Here is a 16,740-nt window from a genome sequence, read left to right as displayed (position 1 = left end):
GACCTGGGGGAGGGGAGGAAGGGGGAGGAGGGCATTAGGAAAGGGTCGAGAGATCTGAAGGAGCAGGCAGGGGGAGGGGAGTCACGAGGGAACATTGCTGGCAAACTGGGCTGCAGGAGCGGGAGGTGGATTCTCCACCAACAAAGAAGGTCGTCCAGGACCAGGCAGTTGGGGAAGAACGGGCGGGGGGGGGGGGGGGGCAGTGTAGAGGGGGGGCCAGTGTAGAGGGGGGGGGCAGTGTAGAGGGGAGACAGCTCGGTGTGCTGGGGTCAGGGCTCAGTGTGGAGGGGGGGGCAGTGTCGAGGGGGGCAGTGTGGAGGGGAGATAGCTCGGTGTGGTGGGGTCAGGGCTCAGTGTGGAGGGGGCCAGCTCGGTGTGGTGGGGTCAGGGCTCAGTGTCGAGGGGGGGGGGCAGTGTCGGGGGGGGGGGCAGTGTCGAGGGGGGCAGTGTGGAGGGGAGATAGCTTGGTGTGGTGGGGTCAGGGCTCAGTGTGGTGGGGGGGGGGCAGTGTGGAGGGGAGACAGCTCGGTGTGGTGGGGTCAGGGCTCAGTGTCGAGGGGGGGGGCAGTGTGGAGGGGAGATAGCTCGGTGTGGTGGGGTCAGGGCCCAGTGTGGAGGGGGGCCAGCTTGGTATGCTGGGGTCAGGGCTCAGTGTGGAGGGGGGGCAGTGTGGAGGGGGCCAGCTCGGTGTGGTGGGGTCAGGGCTCAGTGTGGTGGGGACCAAGTGGAGGGAGTCTGTCCAATAAGCAGTACAGAAAAACGTACCGAATCATCCAATTAGAAAATAAGACATACATTAAAAAAAACTATTACAAAACATTACAAAGTTGGCCCACTGCCCGTGAGGGGAGTGAGAAGCCGCCGGTGATATCTTGCATAGTCTACATGCCTGTGTGTGGCGATGGGGGCAGAGCAAGGGTTAATGAGAAGGCATGTTAATAAGTGCAGAGGTCCCGAGGCTGGAGTCGTGGCCAGTGTGGCATTACATGATCCAGGGGCTGACAGGCAGCCTTCCTCTCGCCAGGGGGCAGGTTTTGGTCACGCAACTGATGAAGCAGGTCCTTGGTCAGACACCGCCTGACCGCAGGCTGGCGAGACGATGAGCATTGGTCCATGAGCTTGTGTGGGCATCTCACTGACCGGAGGTCAGAGGTTGGCACTGCCCGGTCACCTGGTCTCTCGCTGACCAGTAAAGTCCCAGGCCCCCCCCCGCCAGGTGGAAAGGGCAGCAGGTTTGTAGACAGTGGTCTCCACAGCACGCAGGGGAGGGAGCTCACTGCAGCCGGCCCCCCTCCCCCCCCCCCGGGGTCGACGCGAGGGTCTCTGGTCACAGCTCGGTGACATGAAGCTGGTAGCCAGGGGGGGGCTGTGGCTGGGGCCGGGGGGAAGCACATTGATCCGCCGGATGTGGGCAACTATGGCACAGTAGATGCCCCTCCAGGGGTAACAGCGACGGGCCTCTTCATCATTCAGGCTGCAGCCCGCAGTCCTGGGGAGGGGGCGGCAAACAGAGGGTTAATGAGGTGGGGGGGGGGGGGAAGCCCTGAACTCACCCCCCTCCCTCAGCAAACCCTCCCCCATCCACAGGGGCCCCCGAACTGGGGAAGGGAGGGGGGTCACCTGTCACCCTCTCACTCACACAGACCCCGGGACGAATCTCACCCCACCCCAGTCCAGGGACTGCAGAGGGTGAGGGTGAGGTCAGGGTCACCAGTTACACCCCACCCCCCCCCCCCCCCCCCCATCATCGGGCCTGCTGGCAATGGGGTGACCCGCTGCGAGAGGTCACACCCAGGGACCTGCCCGAGGGAGGGGGTGATCACAATGAACGAAGCTGGGTGGCCCCTCCCCTCGTGACAGGCCAGACAAGCCACTCCCCAGGGAACAAAATGGTTACCCACCCCACCCCCAGCCTCGTCCCACCCCACAGGCCCAGGTACTGCTCCCCCCCCCCCACATCACCACCTCCCCCCCCCACATCACCACCTCCCCCACATTCACCAACCCCCCCCCCCACATCACCACCTCCACCCCCCACATCACCACCCCCCCCACATCACCACCTACCCCCACATCACCACCCCCCCCACATCACCACCCCCCCCACCACATCACCAGCCCCCCCCCCCACATCACCCCCCCCCGCATCACCAGCCCCCCCCCCACATCACCACCTCCCCCCCACATCACCACCTCCCCCCCTCATCACACCCCCCCTCATCACCAGCCCCCCCTCATCACCACCCCCCCACATCACCACCTCCCCCCCCACATCACCACCCCCCCCCCACATCACCACCCCCCCCTCATCACCACCTCCCCCCCTCACCACCCCCCCCCCCCCCCCCCACATCACCACCCCCCCCCCCTCATCACCAGCCCCCCCCCCCCCCCCACCCAGGTGGAGGGGAGTGTGGACTGACCTCACACTGGAACACTCCACGTGGTAATCCTTGTCCATCGACACCACCCGGATCGTCTCCTCCGAGCCCTGGAACAGAGACAGGAGCGAGGGAAGACACGGACACTGACCCCCCCAAATCCTACCCCGTCCCCAGCCCCGTCCCCACCCCCTGCCCCAGCCCACCCCCTGCCCGTCCCCAGCCCCACCCCCCCTGCCCCGTCCCACCCCCTGCCCCGTCCCCACCCCCACCCCGTCCCCTCCCCCCCCCCAGCCCCACCCCCTGCCCCGTCCCCAGCCCGCCCCCTGCCCCCGCCCCAGCCCCACCCCGTCCCCAGCCCCGTCCCCACCCCCCTGCCCCGTCCCCAGCCCCGTCCCCTGCCCCGTCCCCAGCCCCACCCCCTGCCCACCCCTGCCCCGTCCCCAGCCCCACCCCCTGCCCCGTCCCCAGCCCCACCCCCTGCCCCGTCCCCCTGCCCCGTCCCCAGCCCCACCCCCGTCCCCTGCCCCACCCCCTGCCCCGTCCCACCCCCAGCCCCACCCCCTGCACCTGCCCCGTCCCCACCCCCTGCCCCGTCCCCAGCCCCACCCCCTGCCCCCGTCCCCAGCCCACCCCCTGCCCCGTCCCCAGCCCCACCCCACCCCCTGCCCCGTCCCCACCCCCAGCCCCCACCCCCTGCACCTGCCCCGTCCCCAGCCCCACCCCTGCCCAGCCCCACCCCCACCCCCTGCCCCGTCCCCAGCCCCGTCCCCTCCCCCTGCCCCACCCCCGCCCGACCCCACCCCGTCCCCACCCGTCCCCACCCCCACCCCCGTCCCCCACCCCCACCCCCGTCCCCACCCCCACCCCCACCCCACCCCCGTCCCCACCCCCACCCCCGTCCCCCGTCCCCACCCCCTGCCCCGTCCCCCGTCCCCACCCCCTGCCCCGTCCCCAGCCCCGTCCCCAGCCCCGTCCCCAGCCCCTACCCCGCAGACGTACCTGTGCTGGGAGGATGGGGCGCCCACACGATGAACACTTTGGGGCGAAGACCCTGAAACAGAGAGATCCATCCGTCAGACCCAGAACGAGACAGAGGCAGCTTCAGTCTGGAACCCCTGGCGGGGGGACGGACGCCAACGACGACAACACTAACTCCTGTGAACCCCACCACCCACTTACGTCCCATCTCACTGCTACCATCAGGAAGCCGGTACAGGAGACAGAAAACTGTGACCTCCAGGTTGAACAGCACCTTCTCTCCAGGCTCCTGTTCCCTGACATCTTCCACAGGACTGTGTGCTGGTGTACAATTATGTTCACCGAATATAACCTGATTTACGGTATTACTTATGATTGCACATTTTGTTGTTGCGTTAATGTGCCTGTAAAGTGTTTGGGGCAGCGCTGGGATTTACAGCGCCAAAGATCTGGGTTCGATCCTGACCAAGGGTGCTGTCTGTACGGAGTTTGCATGCTCTCGATGTGACCGTGTGGGTTTCTTCTTAGGTGCTCCGGTTTCCTCCCACACTCCAAAGACGTGTAGGTTTGTAGATTAACTGACTTCTTTAAAGATTGTAAATTGCCCCTCACGTGTAGGATAGTGTCAGTGTACGGGAGTGATCGCTGGTAGGCACGGCCTCGATGGGCCGAAGAGCCTGTTCCCACGCTGTATCTCTTTTGGTTTAATGATACAACATGGAAACAGGCCCTTTAGCCCATTGCGTCCACACTGACCATCGATCACCCTTTCACACCAGTTCCATGTTATTAAACTTTCCCATCCACTCCCTACACACTAGCGACAATTTACAGAGGGACAATTAACCTACACGAGGGAGGACTGGCCTCACGAGGGCGGGGAGCAGCTGTACGCATCGTGCTTGCGAGGGAGAGGGCCACGGGGGTTGGGAAGGGGGTGGCAGGGGTGGGGGCCTCACGTGTGGTAATCCTTGACGCAGTAGATGTTGTTCTCCAGGTCGACGGTGAAGGGCACTCCATCCAGGCACTCGTTACACAGCACACAGCGGAAACAGCCCGGGTGGTAGGACTTGCCCAGAGCCTGCAGGATCTGGAGACAGCACCACAGGGTCAGAGACGCTGCAGGGAGCAGCACACAACTCTCCTCACCCACCATCAGTCCCCCCATGCCCAACCATCCCCCTCTCTCCCATATCTCCTCCACCCCCCCCCCCCCACCCCACATCTCGTCCCCAGTACAAAGTCCCCTCCTCCCCTCCCCACCCCACCCACCGCCCAGTCTCCCCTCCCCACCCAATCTATTTCCCAGCCACCGTTCCCAAACTCCCCCTCCCCGAGGGCAGTCCGTGCAGGCTCGGCATTCCCGTCGCAAGGAGCAGCAGGTTCCTTACCATCTCCATGATCAGGTGTCCACACACAAAGCACTTGTCAGCTGTCTGCTGGAAGCCCGAGTACTGAAAAACAGACGATCCCTCGTTAAAGCAAAATACAGTAGATTCATTCAATCATACCTCCACTCCACCACCAGCCCAGAGCAGCAGAGCACCGCAGGTACAACCGCTAACTCACAGCGCCAGAGACCCAGGTGCCGGGTTTGCATGTTCTCCCTGTGGTTCTATCCGGGACAGGGGAGCAAGAACGGGGGAAAGGGGAGCAGGGACGGGGAACAGCGGTACTCCCCCAACAAGGTACGACACCCACCCACATCCATAGGGTCTGTGGCAGAGGATGTCATCGAGAGCAGCAGACAGTGTCGCGGGCGGCGAGAGAGGGGGAGTGTGGTGGGTGGGGGACTCACCAGGAAGTCTTCCTCACAGTACACCTTGCCATTGACGTTGTAGAAAGCCTTGCCCCGTAACCGACGCCCTGCACAGGAACATATGATTAGAGGCACAACCCACACACACACTGATACCCTCAATGGTGTGACCAGGTCTCGCACACACGGGCACGCACACACGCACACACACACAATCCCTCACCGCTGACACAAACCAGATACTTAAAGGAATAATTGTTCTGGGCACCATCTTATAGAAAAGGCATTTTCAAGTTGGAAAGAGGGCAGAGAAGATTTACGAGGATGTTGCCAGGACTGAGCTGTAGGGAGAGGTTGAGCAAGCTAGGACTTGGAGCGCAGGAGGATGAGGTGTGATCTTGCAGAGGTGTATAAAATCATGAGAGGAATAGATCGGGTAAACGCAGAGTCTCTTGCCCAGACTAGGGGAATCGAGAATCAGAGGACATTGGTTTAAGGTGATGGGGGAAGGATTTAATAGAAACCAGAGGAGCAACTTTTTTTTAAAAACACAAATGGTGGTAGGTACATGGAACGAACTGCCGGATAAGGTGTGTAGGAAAATAACTGCAGATGCTGGTACAAATCGAAGGTAGAGACCCGAACGTCACCCATTCCTTCTCTCCTGAGATGCTGCCTGACCCGCTGAGTTACTCCAGCATTTTGTGATGCCAGATAAGGTAGTTGAGGCAGGTGCTATCACAACGTTTAGTAAATATTTGGACAGGTACATGGATAGGATAGGTTTAGGGGGAAATGGGCCAAACACAGATAGGTGTGTCTAGTGTTGGTCAGCGTGGACAAGTTGGGCTGAAGGACCCATATGATTCTATATGGTTTATTCACAAAATGCTGGAGTAACTCAGCAGGTCAGGCAGCATCTCAGGAGAGAAGGAATGGGTGACGTTTCGGACTGAAAGTCTGAAGAAGGGTTTCAACCCGAAACGTCACCCATTCCTTCTCTCCCGAGATGCTGCCTGACCTGCTGAGTTACTCCAGCATTTTGTGAATAAATCGATTTGTACCAGCATCTGCAGTTATTTTCTTATATATGATTCTATATGGTTCTAATTAACAAACCACACGGACGCTAAATTATATTATGTGCATTAAATTATCGGTCCTGATTCTGGATCACGTGCAGGCTGAAGCGATTACAATAAGCTGTCATCATGCATGGACACTGTGGGTCGAAGGGCCTGTTCCTGTGCTGCACTGTTCTATGGAGAATGAATGAATTAACCGGTATTCACTCCCAGCACAGGTTTCACCCGGGAAGGGGAAGAGAATGACTTTTGGTTGGAGTTGTTGGTTGGACTCTTACAGGCTGTGCTCAGAGCCTGGGCAGCCAGTGATACCAGACATGGGGAGCTGGTTCCTGGTCGGGAGGGGTGGAGACACAGGAACTGTTCAGCCTGACCCCAGGGATGCTTGGAATTCTCCGCGGCAGGGTGATGAAGTGTTAGCGAGGCTGATAGAGACAGGCCAAAGGCTGGGAGTCCGACGGTGGGGTCGAGGGTCAGGGGATCAGATAGGGTGGAGACGAGGTCGAGATTACAGGGTGCGTGACCTCACCGGCCGGCAGTGCGTGCTTGATGGGCAGACTGCTGGTCTAGTCCTGAACACACCACGCAGATTGCTGGTCTAGTCCTGAACACACCACACAACAGTCCTCACAAGCCCAGCAGAGCTGCAGGGACGCGGTGGGCTGGGTAGCACCCATGGAGGGAATAGACAGGCATTGTTTTGGGTCGGGATCATTCTTTAGACTTTAGAGGTACAGTGCTGGAAACAGGCCCTTCGGCCCACCGAGTGTGGCAACTTTATCCCACACACCATGAACAATTTACAATTTTTATTACAGAAGCCAATCAAATTAAAAACCCATACATCTTTGTAGTGCAGGAGGAAACCAGAGCAAATGGAGAAAACTCACGTGGTCACAGGGAGAATGTACAAACTCTGTAAAGACAGCATCCGTAGTCAGGATTGAACCTGGGTTTCTGGCACTGTGAGGCAGCAACTCTACCGCTGCACATCAGTTCTCCAGACTGAATGCCCAGGCAACCCAAAACATCGTCTGGCCATTCCCTCCACAGATGCTGCCTGACCCACTGAGTTACTCCAGCTCTTTGTCTTTTGCTCAAGATTTTATCATCCGCGGGTTGTTGGAGATCTCACGCTAGGGTGTGGTTCCGTATCTTCCAATCTACCAGACACTTAGTGTTTGGATGAGGTGAGACCCACCTGAAACTTATGGAATAGTTAAAGGCCTGGATAGAGTGAATGTGGGGAGGATCTAGGACCAAAGGTCATAGCCCAAGGCCATACCTTTAGAAAGATGAGGAGGAATTTCTTTAGCCAGAGGATGGCGAATCTGTGGAATTCATTGCCACAGACGGCTGTGGAGTCCAAATCAATAGATATTTTTAAAGTGGAGATTGACAAGTTCTTGATTAGGAAGGGTGTCAAGGGTTGTGATGAGAAGGCAGGAAAATGGGGTTGAGAGGGAAAGATGGATCAGCCATGATTGAATGTCAGAGTGGACGATGGGCCTATGACATGAAGTCATGACTCACCACAGGAGCAGCAGATGAAGCAGTTGGTGTGGTAGAGATTGCCCATGGCCTGGCAGGCTTGACTGGCACCGTACACCCCCTTCCGGCACTTCACACAGATACCTGCAGACCAGGGAACAAACAGCAATAACGGCTTAGTTTAGATCCTAGATACAGCATTGAAACATTCCCTGCGGCCCACGGAGTCCGAGCTGACTATCAATCACCCGTTCACACCAGTTCTATATTATCCTGCTCTCTCATCCATCCACGTCCATCATTACTATAAACCAGGATTTTACGGGATTGTATGCAAAACGAATAATTTCACCGTACCTAGGTGCATAGTACCTGTGCCAGTAGAGCATCATCACTCCCCTGCACACGAGGGGCAATTTTACAGAGGACCAATTAACCAACAAACCGTGTACTTCTTAGGGATTTGGGAGGAAACCGGAGCACCCGGTAGAAACTCAAGGGGTCACAGGGAGAACGTACAAATGTCAAAGGTTACGGGAAGAAGGCAGGAGAATGGCATTGAGAGGGAAAGATAGATTTGCCATGGTCAAGAGTATTTTATTGTCAGATGCCCCGAAACGGAACAATTAAATTCTTACTTGCAACAGCACATCAGACATGTAAACACAGTACTCAGCAAAAGCCATAACAACAAAAACGTTCAGTATAGAGATTAAAAAAGACAAATATACAGACAACAGTAGTTGAATGGCAGAGTGGATTCAATGGGGCAAATGGCCTAAATCTGCTCCTTTGACATGATCAAATCGTTAATGAAAGTAATGAACAACATTGGACCCAGCACCGACCCCTGCAGCAGGCCACTAGTTACAGGCTGAAACACCAGCCTCTCCCACCAGCCTCTGTCTCCAACCTTTAATCCAATGTTGTATCCATTCAGCTGTCTTGCTCTGGACCCCGTGTGTTCTCATCTTCCAGAACAGCTTGCCCTGCCAAGTGCCGTCTGAAGAAGGGTCTCGACCCAAAACGTCGCCTATCCATGTTTTCCAGAGATGCTGCCTGACCCGTTGAGTTAATCCAGCACTTTTTACGCCATCTGATCACATCCTGACCGGAGGATTTTCCCGACTCTCAGCGAGGGTTATAGCGCGGGGCCGGGGCGAGGCGTCTAACAATGACTACAGGCGGCACGGTGGTGCAGCGATCGAGATGCTGCTTTACAACGCCAGAGATCCGACTTTGATCCTGACCATGGGTGATGTCTGTACAAAATTTGTACATCCTCGCTATGATCATGTGGGTTTTCAATACTCCAGGTGCGCCAGTTTCCTCCCCTACTCCAAAGATGTACAGGATTGCAGGTTAATTGGCTTTGGTAAAATTGTAAATTGTCCCTAGTATGCAAGATAGTGTTAGTATGCAGGATAGTGTTAGTGTGCGGGATAGTGTTAGTGTGCGGGATGGTGTTAGTGTGCAGGATAGTGTTAGTGTGCAGGATAGTGTTAGTATGCGGGATAGTGTTAGTGTGCGGGATAGTGTTAGTATGCGGGATAGTGTTAGTGTGCAGGATAGTGTTAGTGTGCGGGATAGTGTTAGTGTGCAGGATAGTGTTAGTATGCGGGATAGTGTTAGTATGCGGGATAGTGTTAGTGTGCGGGATAGTGTTAGTGTGCGGGATAGTGTTAGTGTGCAGGATGGTGTTAGTGTGCGGGATGGTGTTAGTGTGCGGGATAGTGTTAGTGTGCGGGATAGTGTTAGTGTGCGGGATAGTGTTAGTGTGCGGGATAGTGTTAGTGTGCGGGATGGTGTTAGTGTGCGGGATGGTGTTAGTGTGCGGGATGGTGTTAGTGTGCGGGATGGTGTTAGTGTGCGGGATGGTGTTAGTGTGCGGGATGGTGTTAGTGTGCGGGATAGTGTTAGTGTGTGGGATAGTGTTAGTGTGTGGGATAGTGTTAGCATGCAAGGTGATCACTGGTCAACATGGACTTGGTCGGCCAAAGAGCCTGTTTCCGAGCTGTATCTCCAGAGTCTAAGACTCACTCACACAAGCAACTCCCACTTGCACCCAACTGTGTTGATTCAGTCCGTTCTCAAACATACAGCTCGCTCACAGCCCAGGAGACGTAGTGGCCAAAGCCAGCCCACTTCTCAGGGTGGGGTCATGGGTGGTGGGGCGATCTCCCTCTCCACCCCCCAGGTGACACCCCCAGGATGGTGTTGAGTTCAGTTTATTGTCACATGTGCCAAGGTACAATGAAAAGCTTTTGGTGTGTGCTAACCAGTCAGCGGAAAGAGACTATACATGATTACAATCAAGACATGTGGAATAGCCCAATCTGTCCATTCCTCAAAGCTCCCACTCAGGGCCAACTAGGGGGGTTGAGTGGGAAGGGGAAGTGGGGAGGGGGGGTAGGCAAGGGTGCTGCACCAATGCAGGAGAGGTTTGGGCCCAACAGGTCCACTTGGTCTAGTATCCCTCTAAACCTTTCCTGTCCAAATGTCTTTTTAATGTTTTTATAGTATCTGCCTCAACTACCTCCTCTGGCAGCTCATTCCATATACCCACCATACCTGTGTGAAAATGTTGCCCCTCAGGTTCGTATCAAATCTTTACCCTCTCACATTAAACCCATGTCCTCTGGTTCTTGATTCCCCTTCCCTGGGGAAAAGACACTGCATGCACCCTCCTGATCTTATCCACCTCTATAAGATCACCCCTCAGCCTTCTGCACTCCAAGGAGTAGAGTCCCAGCCCGCCCAACCTCACCCTACAAGTCAGGCCCTCCTGGCAGCATCCTTGTAAATCTTCCTTGCACCGTTTCCAGCATAATGGCTTCCTTCTATAGCAGGGCGAGCAAAACTGAACACAATACTCCGAAGAATATGTCTCACAATACATCTGAAGAAATGCCCTAAACCAAAACGTCATCCATCCTTTTTATCCAGAGATACTGGCTGACCTGCCGAGTTACGCCAGCACTTTGTCTCATCTTCTACAATACCTTAAACATGGCCTCACCAACATCTTGTACATCTACAACATAACATCCCAACTTCAATACTCAATTCCCTGACGGATGAAGGACTGTGTGCCAAAAGCCTTTGTTATCCCTCTGCCTGGTGTGACTTTCAGGTAATGATGTCCCTGCATCCCCCTACCACCGAGAGAGAGAGAGAGAGAGAGAGAGAGAGAGAGAGAGAGAGAGAGAGAGAGAGAGAAAGAGAGAGTGTTGTCTGGAAACCACAACCTGAAGCCTGGATCTGAGGTGTTGTGAAAATAAATCATGACTCAGGGCTGTGGGAATTGTAAAGAGACTGAAATGTTGCTTTCACATCGAGGGCTTGTGTGGAATTTCCCACGGACAGCAACACTCTCCAGGGAGTGGGCCGCAGAGAGCTTGCAGACTGCACACGCATTCTTTCCCACAGCGCACTTTGTTTACAAAACTCTCTGAGCTTCGTACAAACTGTCGGTCCCACACCACCGCACAGACTCTCAACAACCCGGCAACTAATGCAACCCCGAGACCCTCCCCCATCCTCGGGAAGGCAGCCAACAGAATGAAGGACCACTCACACCCTGTGTTCTCCAAAGATGCTGCCTGACCCACCGAGTTACTCCAACACTATGTGTCCTTTTGTGTGTTAACCAGCATCTGCAGTTCTTGGTTTCTACCATTTACAACCTTCGTCATTCCTTCTTCCTCCCGCTAGCATCAGACAGAAGACACAGGAGCTTGAAAGTGCACTCCACCAGATTCAGGAACAGCTTCTTCCCCTCTGTTCTTTGACCACTGAACGGTCCTCTCATAAGCCAAGATGTAGTTCCGATCTTCCAGCCTACCTCACTGCAGCCCACCTCACTGCAGCCCGTGCACTATCTTTATTTGCACTTTCTCTGTATCTGCAAGGCTACAATGCTGTAACACTATATTCTTTCTCCACTCTGGTATTTTTCTCTTTGCACTACCTGTTGTACTTGTGCATAGTTTGATTGCACTCATGTACAGTATGATTTGACTGCATGGCGCAAAGTTTTTCCAATGTAACTCAGTGCACGTAACAATAATAAATCTGTACCAAAGCTCCACACAGCACCTCTCATCACTGCTGCTCTGCAATAATCTCCCCACCCAACAATGGGAAGAGAGAGGGTGGAGTTAGCTGGGTCCTGCACGGAGGGTTCTGTATTTTTGCTCCAGAAGACCAGACATTAGGTTTATGCTTATTATTGTTACATGTACTGAAGTAAAGTGAAAAGCTTGGCTTCGCATGCTATCCAAAAAAAATATTTCAGATAATACTGCACATAACTACAGTCAAATCAACTTCAAGTACAACAGGTAGAGCAAAGGGGAAGATACAGAGTGCAGAATATGGTTCTAGGCATTGTAGTGCACCAGTTCCACAGACAAAGTCAAATGTCCTCAAAGGGTAGAGATGAATCGGACAGTACTCTAGCTTATGGAAGGAACGTTCAAAAGCCTGATTACAGAGGGGAAGAAGCTGTTCCCGAGTCTGGTAGAGTGTACTTTCAAGCGTCTGTACCTTCTGCCAGACGGGAGCGGGGAAAAGAAGGAATGACTCAGGTGGGACAAGTCTTTGATTACGTTGGCTGCTTTCCTGAAACATTGGGGTCAATGGGGGGGAGTCTGGTCTGTGTGACGGACCAGGCTACATCTACAACTTTAATAGACATTCGGCCCTTCGAGCCAGCACCACCATTCAATGTGATCATGGCTGATCATTCTCAATCAGTACCCCGTTCCTGCCTTCTCCCCATACCCCCTGACTCCGCTATCCTTAAGAGCTCTATCTAGCTCTCTCTTGAATGCATTCAGAGAATTGGCCTCCACTGCCTTCTGAGGCAGAGAATTCCACAGATTCACAACTCTCTGACTGAAAAAGTTTTTCCTCATCTCAGTTGTAAATGGCCTACCCCTTATTCTTAAACTGTGGCCCCTTGTTCTGGACTCCCCCAACATTGGGAACATGCTTCCTGCCTCTAACGTGTCCAACCCCTTAATAATCTTATACGTTTCGATAAGATTTCCTCTCATCCTTCTAAATTCCAGTGTATACAAACCTAGTCGCTCCAGTCTTTCAACATATGATAGTCCCGCCATTCCTGGAATTAACCTAGTAAACCTACGCTGCACGCCCTCAATAGCAAGAATATCCTTCCTCAAATTTGGAGACCAAAACTGCACACAGTACTCCAGGTGCAGTCTCACTAGGGCCCTGTACAACTGCAGAAGGACCTCTTTGCTCCTATACTCAACTCCTCTTGTTATGAAGGCCAACATTCCATTGGCTTTCTTCACTGCCTGCTGTACCTGCATACTTCCTTTCAGTGATTGATGCACTAGGACACCCAGATCTCGTTGTACGTCCCCTGTTCCTAACTTGACACCATTCAGATAATACTCTGCCTTCCTATTCTTACCACCAAAGTGGATAACCTCACACTTATCCACATTAAACTGCATCTGCCATGCATCCGCCCACTCACACAACCTGTCCAAATCACCCTGCAATTTTTTGCGCGGTCTTGGGCAAACCAAGAAGTGATGCATCCCGATAGTAAGCTTTCTAGAGTATGTTTGTAGAGTCAGTAGAGACATGCTGAAGATCCTCGGTCTCCTTAGAGAGAGGAGGCGTTGGTGTGCCTTATTAGCCAGGTTTAATCTCGATGAGGACAAGGCAATGCATTTTAAGAGGGAAATACAGGAGGAATGTGGACACATTTACACCCCTCCAATCACCTGCTTCCTCTGAAGAAGGGTCCCGACCTATATTTGAAAACCTCTCTCTCAGTCCCCGCAAGGGGCTTGGATACATCAAGCCTTGGATACATCGTCCTAGTGATCTGTACACCTTTAAACCAGCCCTGATTCCGACACCTCCGCCTCTCCAGTGCCCACACGCTGGGTTCATCTGCAGACTGCAGATCTGCAGACTGTGTATCTCCGTTTCCATTACAGACTTTGGTTCTGTATTATTATGGTTATTGATTTATTGTATGATTGACTATTATATATATTTTTTCTCTGTTATTTCATTAATAGGCCTCTAAACTTTAGACTTGAGACACAGCAGGGTAACAGGCCGTGCCAACCTGCAATCACCTCGTACACGAGCACCATCCAACACACTAGGGACAATTTACACTTTACAGAAGCTAATTAACCTACAAACCCGCATATCTTTGGGAGGTGGGACCCAGGTCACTTGGCCCTGCAGGTAGGAGTGTCCGGTTCTGACCTGAGCAGACTGCCGGCCGGGCAACAGGACATGAACTATGCCCCACCCGCACTATGCCGCCCGCCTGTGTCCGTCCGAGTCACCCTGCCTGCAATGCTGTTGTCAGCACGATGATCACTGCACCTGTACCTGACCGCGTAGATGACAATACACCACCCTGTGCACTCCCTAGCCAAACCCATCCCCACCGGTACTGTCTGTACCCCAGTGTTACACAGCGACCGGCTCCTTACCGAAGTACTCCTTCTTAACGTGCAGTTCCAGCTCCTTCTCCAGCTCCCGGGTGAGCGCTTCAAGACGCTTCTCGGCCTGGCTCGGCCCGCTGTCCCGGCACGGCGTCACCTGGTACGGCAGCCTGATCTTGTGCGCTGCGGCCTGGCTCTTGCCCGGGCTGTAACCGTACGGGTGGACGGATGGGGCCTCGGGGAGCGGGACGGCCGCCTGTCGCTGGTAGCAGCATGTCTCGCCGACGCAGGGCGGCTGGATGTCTTGGCCTGTGTAGGTCTCCGGGAGGCCGGGAGGCGAGGGCAGCTGTAGGTCGGGGTAGGCGGCACTGATGGAGCCGCGGGAGCTGTGGCTGGAGATACTACTGCGGGCACTGGGCCCCGACCCGTCGGCGTCAGCCTGCGGGAAGCGGCCGTCTGAGTAGCTGGATCGTGGGCTGACGTGCCGCTGGTCGTAGCCCATACTGATGCCGCTGGTGCGGTTACTGCTGGGCCGACTACTGCCGCTGCCTCCACCGCCATCGTTCAGGGTGGCCCGCGGGCTGGAGTGTTTGCTGGTGTCGCTCGCAGTGCTGGCGTAGCTGGAGCGGGAGCTGAGGCTGAGGCTGAGGCCGCCGCCCTCGTAGCCGGCCAGGCTGGTCCTCGGGCTCGGGTACTTGTCGTGGGCCGCCAGCACCAGGCTGGAGCGGGGACTGGGGTGGAGGCTGGAGCGGGGGCTGGGCTCCTGTTTACTGCTGTGGATGTGCTCCTGCATGGAGTTGGATGAAGACGAGGAGGCCGAGGCCGAGGCAGAGGCGAGGCTGGAGCGGGGACTGGACACATTGTTACCGCGGCCGCCCGACATGTTGTTGCCGCCTCTGGGAGCCGACACGTTGTTGCTTCTCGGAGCCGATACACTGTTGCCTCTGGGGCTGGGGTAGAGCGTGTAGCCCGGCCCGTGTCCATGTCCGTGCCGCCCGCAGGCCGAGGCCAAGGATGGGCCCGGCTCCCAGTACAGACCCCCGCCGCTCAAGCGCCGGCTCTCCCCCGCCCCCGGGCCCGGGCCCTTCACGTAGCAGCCCAGAGGCTCGGCCTCGCCGCCCGGCTCCGTCCCCGTCCCCGTCCCCCCGCGGTTCACGTTGCCGGCCCGGGGCGCTGCCGACAGTTTGCAGTAAGTTCCCAGGCCGCGGTCGTGGGGATCTCCGCAGGCCCCGGTGCCGTTCATCCTGCCCGCCGACACCTCGGGCACTTGCAGCGGCAGGACGTGGTGCGGGGGTCCGGGCATCATCTGCAGCAGGAAGGTCCGCTTTGTCTCCTCCAGCCCCGGGCTGGGGCCGCACAGCAACTCCCGCCGCCGCCCGCTGTATGGGCCGTCACTGGCCGGCTCGTACACAGACAAGTCCTGCAGGAAGGTCGCCTGCACGGCCAGCTCGTCCTCGTATTTAGACATGGTCCGCAGCCGCCATGGAAGGTATCCGAGCGGAACTCCGTGCAGGTTAGGCTGGGGCTGGGGCTGGGGCTAGTCTAGGGCTAGCACGGCATCTTGTAGTCAGTCAGCCTGTCTGCACCGTCCCGTCCCGCTGCACAACGCCTCCCTCTGCCTCCCTCGCTTTGTTCTGCAATGTGTTGTCTATTTCATAACCCGTGCAGCGGCCGCCTCTCCCTCGCCCGCTCCCACACGCTGCATTTTATTCTTTGCATTTGCAGTGTGTAAGCGGCAACCATTCTCCCCTCTCCCTCTCTCTCTCTCTCTCTCCCCCTCCCCCGGGAAGCCAAGCGAAGCTCCGGCCGTGCGCGCCCCCGGGCCGCAGCACCCAACGACGTGCACGCGCGGCGGAGGCCCGGGCTCGGTCCGCACTGAGAGACACCGGCGCCGGCCCCGGGTTCGCTCCCTGCCGCGGCCCGCTCAGAGGAGGGGGAGAGGCGGGTTGGCGGGGCGGGGCGGGAGGGGAGGGGGTGCGGTGAAACCCCCCACTCTCCCCTCCGCTCTGCACTCTTTGGCCGGCTGTGGAATGCGCGCAGGAGCACGGCCCTGGGGGGAGCGATGAGGCCGCCAGGAATGTGCTGGTACCCGCGCCAAACAATGAGGCGCGCCGGGCGGGGGAGAGGGAGAGGGTGAAAGAGAGGGGGATGGTGATAGAGAGGGACGGGGAGAGGTAGGGAAGGAGTGAGGGTGGAGGAGGGGATGGTGAAAGACAGGGACAGGGAATGACAGGGAGAGGGGGATGGTGAAAGAGAGGGACGGGGAGAGGTAGGGAAGGGGAGAAGGTAGGGAAGGAGAGAAGGGAGGGAAGGAGTGAGGGTGGAGAGGGGATGGTGAAAGAGAGGGCAAGGAGAGGTAGGGAAGGAGTGAGGGTGGAGGAGGGGATGGAAGAATGGGGAAGAAGGGAAGAGAAGGGATGAAGTGAGAGCGAGGGGTAGTGTGCTGGAGAGAACAATGTGGGAGGGGGAGAGGCAAGGCGGTGGGGACAAATATTCTGCCTCTGTGTCTGTGGACCCTGGGCGACGGGACAGACGTAGAGGCCTTCAAACACTTCTGATAAAGTACCACAGAATAACGAGCAAGGATGTTGCCA

The 16,740-nt window shown here is 56.3% G+C and overlaps 1 protein-coding gene across 1 annotated transcript; it reads right to left on the bottom strand.

The window, feature by feature from the left end:
• Positions 1 to 432: 432 nt before the first annotated feature.
• wtip (WT1 interacting protein) lies at positions 433 to 16,155 on the bottom strand. Its single transcript, XM_078400697.1, is given in 9 exon segments — positions 433 to 1,440; positions 1,443 to 1,489; positions 2,424 to 2,491; positions 3,384 to 3,435; positions 4,322 to 4,452; positions 4,754 to 4,816; positions 5,161 to 5,228; positions 7,740 to 7,841; positions 14,195 to 16,155. Coding segments are annotated over 9 exon segments (2,064 nt in total). The 5' UTR covers positions 15,615 to 16,155; the 3' UTR covers positions 433 to 1,327.
• Positions 16,156 to 16,740: the final 585 nt, after the last annotated feature.

This window comes from Rhinoraja longicauda, chromosome 6, assembly GCF_053455715.1.
Source record: "Rhinoraja longicauda isolate Sanriku21f chromosome 6, sRhiLon1.1, whole genome shotgun sequence".
NCBI classification, from domain to species: domain Eukaryota; kingdom Metazoa; phylum Chordata; class Chondrichthyes; order Rajiformes; family Arhynchobatidae; genus Rhinoraja; species Rhinoraja longicauda.
This window is presented reverse-complemented; position numbering and strand designations above follow the sequence as displayed.